Consider the following 15943-nt stretch of genomic DNA (forward strand, 5'->3'; position numbering starts at 1 on the left):
CCAAAACTTAAGTTAGAGTTGAGTGGAATAAAAGAGAGTGAGTGTTTGAAGTCCCCTCCGTTGGTCGGAGAGTTAGCTTTAATACATGCGAAGAGATGGTCGATTATACGTAGTCCTTTAATAGCTGTCAACTCATCGGAAGGATAATTTGTACCCTACGGATGAACACCGATCGACTCGTATGGGTTGACATCGGGTGGTGCCATTCCAAGTCTTACGGAATGACTCCGTGATATTCGACGTCGACTTGTACGTCGTTGAGCAAGATGGCTTATTTCCTATGAAGTAGGTACCGATCTACCTGTATGAATTCTCTTCTTTTATGGTTATGTCATATTTATACTCTAACATCGTATTTATACTCTTAACGAGGACGTGCAGGAATGCTATGAGTAAGTACCATAGCGTACAAAGTAACCCAGATTACTTTTCGTTACTAACATGCACACATACACGCACTGTTCTCTTGTGGAAACAAGTTATGCATGTAGGTAGATGCACCTCAATGTGTGGTTACTCAACCATAGAACGAAGCAACAAATAGACATTTTGCTGGCCTTTCTAGTGCAGACTTGTTTTTGAACTTAACATGCCCGAGAGTTAGATATATTTCTCGGAAAGGCCACTTGTTGGAATGGTATCTCTCGAGTATTCTTCTTCAAGCTTCCACATAGAAATAGAATTGCATGACATCAACCACCTCCCCATCCTACATAGACACATTCCCTTGCTAATATTTATATCAAAGGATTTATTAGCTGGCAGCTGATCTGATCAGATGCTGCCCACGTAGCACACAAAAAAAGAGGTGTACGACGAATCCGCCCTCTACCGTACACTGAAAACGATTACCACAAAAGTAATTAGACTCTGTTCATTCATTCATTCATTCATTCGTAGAAAGGAAGATAATATACACCAAACAAGTTGATAAGCCACTCCGAGGCCAAAGGGAGACAAGGCTATCACAATACATACTCGACTCTCACGGCACATATCGCCGCGACGAGCACCTGAGCACATACGCATACTGGGTGAGTTAGGTGTACTTTCTATAGCCGCGCCTCGATGCGATCGCAGGACGCACACGGCACGTCCCGGCGTCAAGCGCGAGACCCATCGAGCCGCAGCCTCGCGGTGAGCCACTTGCTGACGGCATCCATTTCCTCCGGAATCGTATAGTGTTCGAGTCTGCATTGTTCCGAATCGCTCGCTAAGCTAAGCTAAGCAAAGCAAAGCATGATAGTTGGCCTAAGGTCGAGAAACTGCGGCAGAAACATACCCATTGTAGGCCTTAAACGTGAGATTTCGAAACCCCGACATCCTCAACGTCTCCGCAGACCTTTCTCCCTGTTTATAGGGAACCACTCCGTCCCCTGCCATAACCAGCGCAAGAACAAAACAGAGAAGCTCAACGCTCCTTGGATCAAATCTAAAATCCAACAATCTCGACGAGGTAAATGCTACGTACGGTACCTGTTCCATGACAGAGCAAAAGTGGCAAGGAGGCAGCTCGCCTTGCAGCTTCCTGTGAGCTTTCCACCTTGGTCTTCAAGCTCCTGGATGAAGAACGACCAAGCACTCTTATGCCTCCGATTCACGCACAGCAATAATAAAGAAGAAATAGATCCAAGGATTGCGTTGACTCGCGATGGAACCGACCTGGAACAGGGAAGCCAGCCGCTGAGACCAACGACTGCACTGAGGTTTATGGGATATCGGCCTCCATTTCCGTACCTTCCGTGTGCGAAGCAAGAAGCAGAATACAAGGCAGTCGCGGCACCCATACTGAACCCACCGATTCCAAGTTTTACTGTACCGATTGGAGGGAGGGAGGAATCAATCCCAGAGTATACTTAACCAGCATTACAACGACGCTAACATCAAAAGCTATACCGTCAGCTGGCTCAGACGACAAAAGATTTGCGATGTGTGCTGCTGAAGCTTCCAATCCATCGGCATCATCAGGGCCATCCTGTGAAGGGTCCGCAACGTCGAACCCTGCGTGGAACGCAACAGAGGAGGTCATATAAGATCGGTCAAGATGGAGTAATGCTAAGCAAATCATGGGGAGTTACATGCAGTGCATGGAAATCCACCGAAAAGAGCCACAGGTCGAGTAGGAGCAGTGGGGCATATCCACTTAATCTGCAATGGCACACATTCGTGTTGAAATTAGCTACCGAAACCATCTCACAGAACTACCAAGTTACCAGTAGACAGGGAGGATAAATGCATCGAAATCCAGAGGAACCACAAAGAACAAGGATGCCAATGATTAACGAGTGATTACACCATGTTTACACATCTTACATTTGGCAGAGGAAGAGTTTCCAGGAGCTGGTACCAGCTGCAAAAGAGAAGAAGAAGAAGAAGTAGTAGAAGGTGAATTCATGCAGGTAGTGGAATTGTTATTTGCGTAAGAACTGCATTGACAGCCTACAGTTTCAATGTAATTACACACATCATTGTAGCTTCCACAATAATCAACCGAAAACACTAAATTTAATGATACCTATGTTCCTCAAGAACACATCTCCCCATGAAAAAGGAAATAACAAGACAATTGCCAAATATAGCAGTAGAGAACTGCATGATGTTGTTTTCTATGCTAATCGGAATGGTTCTTCCCATGTACATTAGCCATCAAAACGTGAAGCAGAAAGCAGCACAATCTCAAAGAATCACAATGATTAATTGAGGCGATTAACTTGTTATTTCTGATTCGTGAATGTGATCCATAAACAATGAAAACCCGACCGAATAAACTATTCGTTGAGAATGACAAGGGCATTTGTATGGTGTGGGAATTTTGCATGGATTTGACAGGGGCTAAAGAGTTGTTCCCTCCCGACTGTTAATAGTGCATTGACATTCGCCACCTGTTCCATTCCTTGTCTTTCCTTTACGCCATAAATGAGAATACAGAGATGACATCTTAGGTAAAGCAATACTAGGAATATGTGCAGGGAAGGCACCAGAATATAACCATTGTAATCATTTTATATCAACAAGGGAATAAATCCTATCTATGGCTGCGTTCCCAAAAAGTGCCTTGTAATTTGCATTAGATGCAGCCAAAAGAAGAGCAGCAGCTCGTACCTTGCGCCATTGTCTCCTAAACCGTGAAGCCAGACGATGGTGGCCCGATGTCTGCCCTTGGGCCGGACAACATAAGTCCTCCCGTAGTCGACATGCCTCCTGGTCGCAGACCTCGAACCTGCATTCGATGCGCACGCGTTATGCACGTGGAAGAGAACATGGACGAGGCTGCGGAGCGAGACAACGCAGAGGGGAAGGAGGCCGACCGGAGGCATACGAGCTGCCGCCGCGGTACATTTGGATCACCACCCACCCTGTGCGGGGAGTGCCGGTGATGCTGCAACAGGCTCCGCTGCAGTGAGGAGTCGGCCGATTAACCTCTATTTATAACGGTGCGTGGCTGGTGGAATGGTAGAGGAAGGAAACCAAGGAATCCGCATCCCACCACAGTGCCTGCCTTTCACTGCGCAGCTGTTCTTTCGGAAAGGCCTATAGACCGGGGTAGAAAGAGGGACAAGCAGCATAGCAGAAAGGTCAGTGAAGCTTTCTTTGTTGCAGGCAGAGAATCTGTGGGTATGCAGGATTTGCTCCCGGGAATCAATGCTTCCGAGACGGAAGTGGAGGAGGAACCAGCAGCATATCTTTCTTTGTACAATAATATAACCCATCGAGTAACTCTTCCCGGATCGGTTGTGTTTCCTACAAGAGTAGTATCGAACACTTGTCTCCAGATAAAACGATCTCTACCGTGAACTCTAGCTTGTGCTTTTACCGAGCCATCAGAGGTTTTCGTTGATTGCAGAGGAGAGAATCAAATGAAGTAACACAAGGGCAAGGAAATGGGGTGAGTGCGGCGTGCTTTCCTAGTTCCAAGTGCTTACATGACAATGACCCGAAGAAGATAGGCATGTAAGGATGCCTCTGTCGTCAGATATTTGCTTCCCACCATCTCTGCTTTCTGCCAATTCTATACAAGGGACGGCTCACTTCGTTAACAGCTTCATCAGCCAACAGAGTGATGATGTATGATGCAAGGTGGATTGGGTTGTGTTTTGGCCCCCTCCATGAGATCAAGCTGGATGAAGAAGATGCTTGTCCCGGTTGTCATCGGAACTACGATCCAGCAGGAAAGAGAAATACGAGACGTTTATTTGGGCTCATAAGGGAGTAATAAATTGACCTCGACGTCCTCTTTTTCAGAAAAAAGGGAAGTCTCTTTTGCGTAAAGACTGGTCCTGTCTTCATGCATCTTCACCGGTGAAGTGAGGTGTCCCGGGTGGAAGCGCCTGCCCCTACGTTCCATAACTCAAAAGAACGATGGAGTCACTATTATGTGGTCTCGCGTTTTTGTGGGTAGCGTTAGAGAGCTCTAAGATATAGTTATGAATCTCTTGCTTATTTGGTTGTGAGCAATAGATGCATTGAGTTGAGGACTCACGAGCAAACGTGCCTGGGTTTTTTACACTACGTTTGAGGCATTAAATTGTCGCAAGAAGAATCGAATACATAATTATGAATCTACGGCTCATCCGATCGTGAGCGACAGATGCAGTGAATTCAGGGCTCATGATTTCGTCTCATATTCCATATGTTAAGAGTCGATATCCACCTATTGTAAGTCAAAGTGGTATTGCTAAGGTAACATCCTCATGTTACTAGTTGAGGCGGGTTGTCAATCTTATCATACTAGGTTCTTACTGATAGAAGATTACTATATAGGTAAATATGGAATAACAACTTTGTATTCTTTACATATTTTAATCGTCCATCAATCATATGATTTGAGCATATGATTGAAGAAAATCTCTCCCCTCTGTATAAATACGTATTATCTTAATGAATTTAATTATTCCTTTCACAATAAATTCTTCATGGTATCAAAGCCTTCTTGCTTTTAAGCAAGACTCCTTTCTCGCTCTCTCTTCCTCTGCCCTACTATCGACTGTTGTTCCTCTTCCTCGTCTACCCTATTGCTGATTTATAACACTTTCTACTTTTATATTATAGTGTTACATCGAGAACGAAGACTTGTGACTCCTCCCCACCAATCTCCTGGCGTGATATGTTTTGCAACAGATCTACTCTATTTTGTTGATTTGATCAACCTCCTCTATTGATCGACTAGCTTCTCTGGTAATCCTTCATCGCTATGCAGTTCTGCTTAGTGGGTGTTTCCTTTGCTCCTATCTACTACTTAACATATTTACTGGCATCCTCATCCCGTGCTCGTTAACCGCCAAACTCACTAGTGCCTCGAATCCACGACCGACGTCTCGACGATAGTCCATTGCTTACCACTATCCTTTCGACTATGTCATCAGAACTCATGATCAAGAGAATGACTCGAGAGAGAATGAAAAAGATCAACATTTTCTACACATCTCAAATCTGATCCTCCCTTGTGCACTTATCAAATTTGATCTCCTTTGTTAGATCAGATTTTCTCATGTACACTTTTTAGATTTGATCTTCTCCATCAGATCAAATCTTCAAAATCTATGCATCCAAACCAAATTATCAGTTGACTTTGGATTTTTCTTATTTGATTATAGTATCTTCTCAACATGTTTTTCTCCTTAAAGTAATTTGATTGTTGACTTCGATACTTCTCATTATATCACTTTTGATTTATAAAATTTTTCTATCCATATTGACTATTAAGGCAGTAAAGATAGCATCATTGGTGACATGATGAAATCCCTATCACTCACAACACTAGTTTCATAATACTTAATTCATCCATAAATACTTTTATACTCGATGATGTTTTATGTGCACCTCACATAAAAAAAAAATATATTTTCATCTATTAATTTTGTAAATAAAATAACAAATCTATTGAGTTTTTTTTGACTAATTTTTGGTTTGAGGCTAGAATAAAGATTATATCTACGAGTAGTCGTTAGCTTCATAAAATACCTAACCAATCGCTTTTGATTTAGTTATTGCCCTAATTGATGTATGACATCGTCACCTTGGTCACCTGCTATCTTCCATTCAATAATAGCTAATTTTTTGTTACTTCATTCTAATCTTCAAATCAATTAGAATTAAAACTCATTGTGATACTTACTTTAGTAATACAAGTCACAAACTATCTTTTAGAACATCTTCCATATCCTGCATCAAAATACTTGAAATCATTTACATTGATGTTTAGGGCTCTACCTCCACCACTTTGATAGTTTTAGATTTTATGTTATTTTTATATATTACTTCACTTACCTCTATCATTTCAAATATAAATCTAAAGTTACTATAGTCATTACTCATTTTAGAAAGCTGGTCGAGAACTTCTTCTAGTGTACTATTAAAACAATTTACTTTGATGAAGAAGGTATTCTTTCAAGCCCTAACAACTTATCTCTCATTGTGGTATATAACATCTCAGGTCATTACCATATGCATTTCAATTAGTTGGGTCTATCCAGCGAAAGCGTCGACATTTAGTTGAGACTGGTCTCACTATTCTATACTAAGCATCTACATCACTAATCTTTTAGTTAGCAACATTTCAAACTGTAGTCTACTCATTAACCGTATACTTATTCTATTTTTACAACACTACTCTTTATTTGAAAAACTATTTCATAAAATTTGATATCTTTATAAACTCAAAGTATTTTATTATTTATATTGTCCCTAGCTATGCCCTTACGTTTTATACAAGTTAATACCAAAATTTAAGTCTTGCATCTTCGTTAGGTACTCCCTCGAACATAATATTCTTTGGTGTTTGGTTTATGTGGATGTCATTATTATCATAGACAATAATTCCATGGAGATCAAACAATCCTTGAGTAATTGACAGATCGATTTTCTATCAAGGACCTAAGAACCTTAAGCAACTTTTTAAAAGTAAAAGTAACTTCACATTTTCTAGACTATTTCTATTTCAAAAGAAGTACATTCCAAATATATTACTAAAGATGAATACGAAGAATGCTAAAAAATTATCACATTACCCTCTACAATTGAGTCACTTAAATTAGATGATGATAACCCTACTATGGATCTCTTAGGATATTGATAAGTAATTGGTTCATTATAGTATTTACCTTTTACATGTCCAGATATTTCATTTGTAGTTAATAAATTATCATAATTCATGCATCAGTGTTCCATTATACATTGATAAGTACTAAAACTTATTTTGCGATATCTTAAATGGATTCTCAATTATAAATTTTTTTTCGTAAACACTCATCATTTCATCTTCATGTCTTTTTTTATTATAATTAGGAAAACAACACTGATGATAGAACATCTACATCAGCCTACATTATCTTTCATGGAGCAAATCTGATTAGTTGGAGTTTCAAGAAGTAAAACACACTCGTAAGATCCACTACTAAAGTTGAATGTCCAGCCATCCCTACCAATTCAATTGAGTTACCAATCTACTACATGAACTTGATATTATCTCATAATCTTCTCTTACAATATACTGTGAAAATATATGTGCTGCTTACTTATACGCCAACCTAGTTTTCTTGTTATCGATTTATACTTTATTAGAGATAAAATTATCAAATGTCAACTACATATTTCACATGTCCATACTTTTGACGAACTAGTAGAGTCAAAATTAACATCATTGACAAAAAAATTCAATCTTATAGGAATATAATAGATCATTATATAGATAAATATAAACTGATAATCTTATATTCCTTATATATTCTAATCATCAATCAATTTAAGGATCAATCATAAACTTAAATATATGATTTAAATATATAATTAAAAGAAATCTCTCTCTCTCTCTCTCTCTCTCCAACAACATTTATAAATACGTATTAACTCACTCTTTCACAATAAATTCTTCATTCACCTCCTCCTAATCCGGTTTGGAATACCGGGCAATATGCCCGGAAGCAGTTGTTGCATCTGCATAACGACAAAAACGTCGACACTCCTGGAAAAAGAATGAAGGAAAAGAAAAGAACTTTTCTTTGATACCTCGCATGAATGCTGATTCTACATATGCATATTTGCGCAGGCAAGGTGGGCACTGCGATGGCAATCCCACGGAACCCCGACTGCTCCTTGTTGACCTGCACTTGGGAGCAAGGAATCCTTGCGAAAACAACAATATCCAAGCAAAAAGGGATGCAGAAGTCAAACTGGTTCGGCTACTAGTGATAACCTATTTATGATGGGCTCGGAATCTATTCCTCCTCTATCTCTTCTATATTAATTTCCTTGTGTGAAAGGCAGAATCCACGTCGCGTCTTGGAAGGTGAAATGCTTGTAGTCGCCATCTTTGGTATCAGAGAAAGCTGCTGCAGCTTCCCTGCATATGCCTACCACATGCGGTAGGCTTTATGGACTACCACACAAATCGACGATGCTCCGTTTAGGCTGCAGGCGACGCGCGAGCCATCCTCCGGGCTTTCCTTTGGCCTCTTAACGCTTGCAGTGGCGGTGGGTGCGCACCAAAAGGAGGAGAGATGCCCCATCCAGAAGTGGAATACTGATAGCTTGTCTATTATGTTGAGCCTACGAAGCTCGGACGATTACCGACTACTGGTGATTGGGATGCCATCTAAGTGGGCCGACAGCCTTCTTCCTTCAATTGTGGGCTGCAATGCAACGGGCCACGTTGTGACCAGCACGAATATTAACGTCGTACTCAACGTTTCGGGTTTCGGATCCTCTATTGGGTGTGATCCGCTTCCGCTGCACTTTGTTTGAGATTCACAAACGAGTAAAATACCTTGATTGATGGCCGTGGGTCGGACGGCAGAGATCCATTGTTAGAGCACTCCGAGCGGTGGGTCCCGTGCCAATGACGTTAAGGCGATCGCTCAACCTGACGAACGCGGTCCACGTCGTGGATGGGTCCCACTCACCCAATCGAACTGCCTCGTCTCCTGCCTTCGGTTTTCCTGCGCGCTGCCTTAGCCGAGACAGCTCTCGGCGTACCACCCCACGCCAGCCCGTACGAGAAAGAGGGGGTTCGCGTCGGTGGTGTGTGCGTCGACGCCGATAGGCGAGGAGATGCTGCCTTCTAAGCTCCTCCTCCCTCCGCTTCTCCCCCTTCTCCTCCTCCTAATCCTTCACCCTTCTCCTTCGATTGCGGACCATCTTCCCTCGCATGGTAACCCCTCGAACCCTAATCGTCTCGTTTCTTGAATTATCATTCTTTAGTCTCTCATTTCGGGATCGATCACGTAGTATGATGTTCGAGACTAGGATTCCGTTTCACTTACTGGTCTTTGTTCTGCTCATCTGGTTGCTAATTATTGGCTGTTATTCGATCGGTCCTCAATTTATTCGGATATTCCACTGTGCTTTAAGACGAGTAGTATCGATGATGTGATTTTGTTTCTGTTCCACCTATTGAGATAACTGATCAGTCTATTGTAATTAGTCGTTTTGTTTCAATTGGGGTCTAATGTTCATCAGGATTAGAATGCGTTTGTGAGCTTCGATTGAAGAGCATATTCTTTTTCTCATGTTTCTGTTGGGAGGGGGTTTACTAGCTTCGTTTCCACGTTATTCTAAAAACTTAGCGTGCAAATCTTAGTTCTTTTAGATGGTCGGCATGGTGTAGTTGGTGAAACCGAAGCCTGTAAGAGTGGTACCCCCATGTTCCATTACAGCTTATCAGGCTCCCTGACATTGACTGACATAGCAATAGAATTTTGTGGAGGATTTTGTCAAACTTAGGTCTTGATAGATTGTATAACTTCATTGATCTAGGGCCATTTAGTGGGTTGAAACGCTGAGAGCTTTATTGGATATTATTATTTTTTTTCTTGTAATTTTTGTTATTGCTTCCACCAGTATATGCACACACAAATATGACATGTTCATTTTGTTCTATAAGTTGGTGAAATATATTGGCAGGTCAACAATGCATATGTGTTCTCTATGTGAATTGCAGGGTGCTTCTGGACTGAATCGTGTCAAAGCATCTGGCTCGGTGGATGTGGAGCCGGACTTGTGGTAGCTGATCAGTCAGATAACTGCAATGGTCTTTGTGGGGAATCAGCTTATCCACCATGCCTTCCCTTCCATACACATTTTCACTGCTGTAAACCAGGTATCATCGTCCTTCTATTCTCATATTTTCAAGTTTTAGAGGATAACAGTTTTTCTCGCTGGCATGTTATTTTAGCTTGTATGTACAATGATCCCATATTCACGTAATTACAGTTTTTCTTCCAACTTTTAAGCATGCTGGTTAAGTAGTTCACCTTCTGACTTGAAATCGATTGAATACAACCCGAAAGAAGAACATCTATGTTTGAGTGTCCATGTCTGGCCTCATGTACTACCTTTTCTTAGACATCTGTGATTATATGATGTAATTTCAGATTCTCTAAAGTATAAAATGAACGCAGAGTATTTCTGTTTGTACTTTGAAATCATCATCATGCCAATCTGCTTGCACTTTGAGCAATTTCTTTTGACATTTGGGAATAGTTCACAACATACTTCACTTGTTTAATCTTGAACTTAGATAGGAGGCATTAATCAGACAAGGTGTACATATGCTGTCTTCTCTCGCATAAAGATATGTCTAATTTCCTGTACTTGGGATTATCATTTATGTCACATCAATGTTTAAACAAGTTGTGATATTTTCTTGTAATACCTAACTCTAGATTGTGCCCTCTTATTCTTTGATTAATTTCTCACTTAGCTTGCAAATATCTTCACTTCTCTTAGTTTGGTGAACTGATGTGTAATTCTGTCCTTGACTCAAAAGAAATAATATATCTTCGACTGCTGTGAAGTTCATATCTCTTATCCGTTGTAAGGATGAGTATTGTCCACTAGATAGATAACGAGATCCAAAACCATTTTATTTATGCATTTTAGTTAAAATCAACAACATACGATTTTATAGAGTAAAAAATACACATCTATCTTGTCACTTAGATCACATATCCATATCCTCATAGAGTCACAACCTTTCTTAAGCAAGTCTTGATAGTAGTATCCCGACCCTTATAAGTCAATTTTAGCTTTGTTAACTTTCAATGTGGGACTAATTAGAGTGTTATAAACTCTCCCACTTAGGGTTTGACGTCCTTATCAAGGCCTAGCTTAGCTCAATGGCAGCTCCACGCCATAACATGTCCTCTTACCATGTTCACGGGTAGACTTTTCTTACTTAAGCCTCTTACCATGCCTCAATACTAGGTCAGCTCTGATGTTTAGTCTTTTCCTACTCAAGCCTTTCACCATGCCTTAATACTATATCAGCTCTGATACTAATTGTCACAAACCTATTAACTTCGTTGAGCCCAAACCAGTGGCCACAATGTTTAAGTTGAATCTGATAGTAATACCCCCATCATACCCTTATGAATCAATCTTAGTCTTGTCCACTTCTGATATGGGACTAATCGGTGTGTTACAGTAGCCATTCCATGTAACCTAGCATCCATATCCGATATTTTGATGTCACTTAAGGAAGCACACATCTTGATGCATGTTACCCTGCATGGATTGGTGTACATATTGGAATTTACATTTAAGGTATTGGTGCTGGATCAACCAAAGAAACACACTTCTCAGTTTATTTGTTGGTCCACATGGAAAGGTCCACAAAATTGCCCTAATATTAGGTTATCCAACAGCTTCAATGGAGTGAGGCCTATCCAAACACTAGTTGAGAACACATAAACTTGTTAGTTGTAAGTCACTAAATGCATGTGTAGCATTTCCGTGTGGAACTAATGGGGTGTTACATGTGCTCTAGACTTGATCTAGATGACATCATCTCCAACAAGTGAAGTTCTACTTGAGACTTAAATGGATATTATGCTTGTCCAACCAGTGAAGTTCTCCAGAAAGCATGCACTTTCTTTGTTTTTTTGTTTTTTGTTTTCCTTGCTTGAATGTGAATGTTCCATTATGTGTGCTTGCCTCCTAGTAAACAACCCTATGGTCAATTTTTCCATTAATGACTCCTGACAGAGATCTAAAACGTAGATATATTTTCTAGTTAACATCTTTGGTTTTAAGCAACCGTAATTGGTAGATGGATTTTATGTTTGAACTTTGAAGATTGCTTTGTTCTAAAGGATCCTTATTTTCTGAGCAGAGAACCCAAGGATAACAAACAGGTGCACAAGATGCAAGAACAAGTTAGATTTTGGTGATGAATACATATGCTGCATGGACTGCTCAGATCCTTACCTCATAGACAAGAACACGAAATTGGGTTACTGTAAGACTGGTGCAGAGCTGGCTGTGCAATTGAAACCACATGGTAGCTATCATTGCATTTCTTATCCTCTTTTTTTGTGTCACCATGATGGGATTGATAGTAAACAAGCAGATGCAAAGATTTCAATTTTGGTAGCGGTATATAATAATTGATAATTAAGTTTTCCATTTAGAAAGGTATACAATCTACTTCCTTTTACATGTCTGATAAGCTAATTGTAATAAAGGTGATTTTACGCATCATGAATATGCAACTTAATACCTCTACAAATTTCAGAAGCTTTTAAATGGGTTGCTGGGCCATGGATGAAATGTTCTTCCCCTTGTGATGGTGGAGTTCGGTACAGAGATGTTGGCTGTTATGCAAGTACTGATGATTCATCCATTAAACACTACCCAGTGGATGATAGTAGGTGTTCAGATCAACAAATGGTGAGTCAAAAGATGCTTTCTGGTGACTTTTATTTTTGTCATTTTAACATCATATGAATTGGATCGATCAAAGGGTGAATGGCCTTTTGTATGCATGTTTTGTAGAAGTAGCCAGTAGTACTTGAGGATCTATTTAGAATGTGCTCATAGGATTTCAGTCTGACAAGTTATTCTGATTTGACAACCTTCCATGAAGTTCTGCCCCAATTCGAACATATGAATGTTAATTTTCTCTCTCTTGTCATGATTTGAATAAGAGAACAACAACTAAGGCAGTCCCTAACTTCTTTTTAGCAAATAGCAAGATTTCGATTTGGGAACCTTCCAAGAATGTGCCTTTGAGGTTATAATATCTTAATTGGCCAATGGTTGGACTGTTTGTCCATTGACCAATGGCTGGAGTGCAACTTACAGACTGTTTCGATGGTTTAGTATATTTTTAAAAAGTCCTTTAAAAAGAAAATAAATAATGTTTGCAAGGCAATTCATATGATTTATCTTTAAGTTGTACTTTTTCCTTATAATTTCGAAACAAAATCTACATATTATAATTTCGTTATCCATCTTAAAAGGTTCACTTTGAGTGACTGAAGATTTTGGGTTCCATAGCCTGGATTCCATAGACCAAAGTAAAAAAGAACTATATTTTAACTTCTAGAATACACCCATGCTGTTGCTTCTGGGGGTTATCTATCCACAGATGAAGAGATTTTTTTAAAAAATATCCTCTTAGTTCAAATATCCTCTTAGTTCTTTTGGTTTTTGACAGAACTTGGTGGTAGAATATCTTAGAATGAACTCATTGCCAGGGAAAGTATGGGCCTGAAGGAGTTACTTATGTATTCCTCAACTAACTGTTAGAATATGAATATTAGAACCTGTCTTGTTTACTAGAATTAAGCTTTGAGATCAATGGGCACTGATCCCACTGTTTGAGTAAAGGTCTATTGTTTGAGCCTTCAGTTCCTGCAATTTTCCATTATATATAATTCAAATACCATGTGTTCGGCTTGGATCATTTCTTCATCCCATGTGATGAAATTTAAAATATATTTGTCAATTCCTGTCATATTTATAAAGTTAAGCTTGCTAATTGTTCGTAAGTAAATGATTGAACTTGCTGATTGTTATAAAAATCAAAGTAGCAAAAACTAATGAGTTTTGGTTAAAATGGCAAAAATTCAACCAGAAGTCGTACAGTTATTTTTGAAGTGGCAGAAACCGGGATATTTTTGGCTTAAAACAAGGTTTCAGCTCAAAAACAGCACAAAACCAATTTGAAGCTTTTGACCTGAGGCCTGAATCACCAATCTTATATTGACATGCATTTGATAGGGGCTGGAACGTATTGTAAGCTAGTTTTTTCATGCATTGTGTCTAATTACTATTCTTAATTGTTTGCAGCCCGTTAAGCAGGAGCCTTGCAATCAGCAAGCCTGTGGAGATATGAGCAGCAGTGATCCAAGGGACAAGCCAAGTGGGATGTCTGGGTGGTTGGTTGCGTTGCTGGTTCTTCTTGGGCTTGTGGCTGCCAGTGGGGTCGGTTTTGCAGGCTACACCTATTACAAGAGGTAGTAATACATTATTATCTTAAAATTTCTGGAGTTTTTGTTGTCATTTTGTTGAACATAGTGTTACTTGAGAAAATCACTAGGACCTTCTCTATTTTTTGTGTGCGTGTGTTTGGTGACTACTTATTACGTCTGCCTATCAGCAGTTTCTTTGGTGAGAGATGCATCAGTCAATAATCCTATTATCCAACCAATGCTGGAATTCACTCGGTAAACATAGTTGAATTTGTAATGTAACTAGGAGCTTTAGACCTTGGACACAAAAAGTGTAGATACCTGGTGGCATATTGCTATTTGAAAGAATGAACCTGCTTTCTGATTGGAATTAAATCCACGAGAAACCTTCTATCTACCAAGAAATTCCTGACCCCTTACCATCATAGTTTGCTTCGAAACGTCGTCATGTGGCTCACTGCTACAGGATATTTTGACTGGGTGAAACTTAGGAAGAGGGGCTTGTGATATCCTGGCTCAAAACCGGTGAGAAGCCCATTTTTTGTGGCTTCTAGTCAAATGTATAATGCATGATATTCTTAGGTTTCTCCATTAAAATGAGGAATTAGCCGGTCTTGGGAAGCTGGAGATTGTTTCCTCCATCTTTGGTTGTTTATCTTGCAGTTTTATGTAGGCCTAGACTAAAATTTGTATCTGAAAAGCATAGTACTTGCATTCTTTGTTTGATCAGTTTGCCTGTATTAAACTTGATATATTTGGTTTTCCCAACAGGAGAACCTCGGCACCAAGTGGCTTCATGTATATTATGCTGGAAGGATATTCTTGAGATGTTTGATTCCTTTGGCAGAATTGCCTTGGAAGGTAATAAATGACTGTTTCAGTGGGGCAGGTGTCTCCGGTCGTTATTATGTGAAAGGTTTGTTTGGAAATTGCCTTGAAGGTTTGTGTGGAGTGGGTAAGTCGGGTTGTTCAAATCCGAGGTATCGTTTGCCCGTCATGATTCTTTGACACGAGTGTCGTGGAACCAATAATTTGTCTGACCGAGTCGAGGATTGTTGGTCATATGGAATGTGAAATTTGACAAACTGGAGCAGGTCATTTTTATAGTTTGAATCCAAATTTATTACCTGTCGTCATTCTCATGATCTTTTTTCTTGTTCCCACGAATCAGGAAGGAGCTCCGGTGGCCGCAACCTGCCGTTCTACCATTCTCATTCAGGAAGGTTGAGTTGCTTCCCAGCTTCTGGCATGTGGTGGGAGGGGCCTTCGGCCGTCTCCTTGAAAGGTGGGTGGCTTTGGTCGTCTCCCATGATCTCATCATCTGTAGGGCTTGGGTTCATCCGTGCCCGACTTGCAGGTGTCGATACTATGCGTTCTCAGCTTTTGGTCTTATTTGCTGGCAGCATTCGCATAGAAGTGTCGTTGATACTTCCTCCTCCCATGTGTTTGCTTATAATCCAAGAGAGTGTAGGTTTTCTTGAGGGGAGGGGCACAAATAAAAGCTCCGACTTGGAACCTTGGAGAGGGAGGGAAAACGGGGGAAGACAGAGCAGGTAAGTCTGGCCAACTTATTTACTGGTAAAAGGGACCTGATAAAAAAGAAAGCCTTAGGAGAACTAATTATTTCTTAAGAATTAATTTGAGGACATGAAGGACTACGAAGATAAAAATTATGGCCAATTCTGTTGGAGAAATAAAGTCTCTAGCATTTTGCGCTCAAGTGTTTGTTCACTTGTATTCGCTTCGGGTTGGTT

At 40.1% G+C, this 15943-nt stretch overlaps 2 protein-coding genes across 3 annotated transcripts; one reads left to right on the plus strand and one right to left on the minus strand.

The window, feature by feature from the left end:
- Nucleotides 1–874: 874 nt before the first annotated feature.
- Nucleotides 875–3410, minus strand: LOC103986668 (uncharacterized). The gene is made up of 9 exons (XM_009404735.3): nt 3309–3410; nt 3103–3220; nt 2314–2350; nt 2079–2148; nt 1897–2001; nt 1663–1813; nt 1477–1559; nt 1283–1376; nt 875–1191 (listed from the first exon to the last, which is right to left on the minus strand). Exons 1-9 carry the CDS (start codon nt 3337–3339, stop codon nt 1104–1106), a joined length of 777 nt encoding a protein of 258 aa, XP_009403010.1. The 5' UTR covers nt 3340–3410; the 3' UTR covers nt 875–1103.
- A 5524-nt stretch (nt 3411–8934) lies between these two features.
- Nucleotides 8935–15325, plus strand: LOC103986669 (uncharacterized). 2 transcript variants are annotated; one of them, XM_009404736.3, is made up of 6 exons: nt 8935–9145; nt 9935–10093; nt 12107–12274; nt 12509–12663; nt 14068–14234; nt 14961–15325. In XM_009404736.3, the coding sequence occupies exons 1-6, from the start codon at nt 9046–9048 to the stop codon at nt 15013–15015; spliced, it is 804 nt and encodes a 267-aa protein (XP_009403011.2). In that variant the 5' UTR covers nt 8935–9045; the 3' UTR covers nt 15016–15325. The 2 variants fall into 2 exon arrangements, with proteins under 2 accessions (XP_009403011.2, XP_064967395.1); XM_065111323.1 differs by having other exon boundaries at nt 8937–9145; nt 12512–12663.
- The last annotated feature ends 618 nt before the right edge of the window (nt 15326–15943 follow it).

The sequence above is a fragment of the Musa acuminata genome, chromosome BXJ2-6, assembly GCF_036884655.1.
Source record: "Musa acuminata AAA Group cultivar baxijiao chromosome BXJ2-6, Cavendish_Baxijiao_AAA, whole genome shotgun sequence".
Taxonomy (NCBI): domain Eukaryota; kingdom Viridiplantae; phylum Streptophyta; class Magnoliopsida; order Zingiberales; family Musaceae; genus Musa; species Musa acuminata.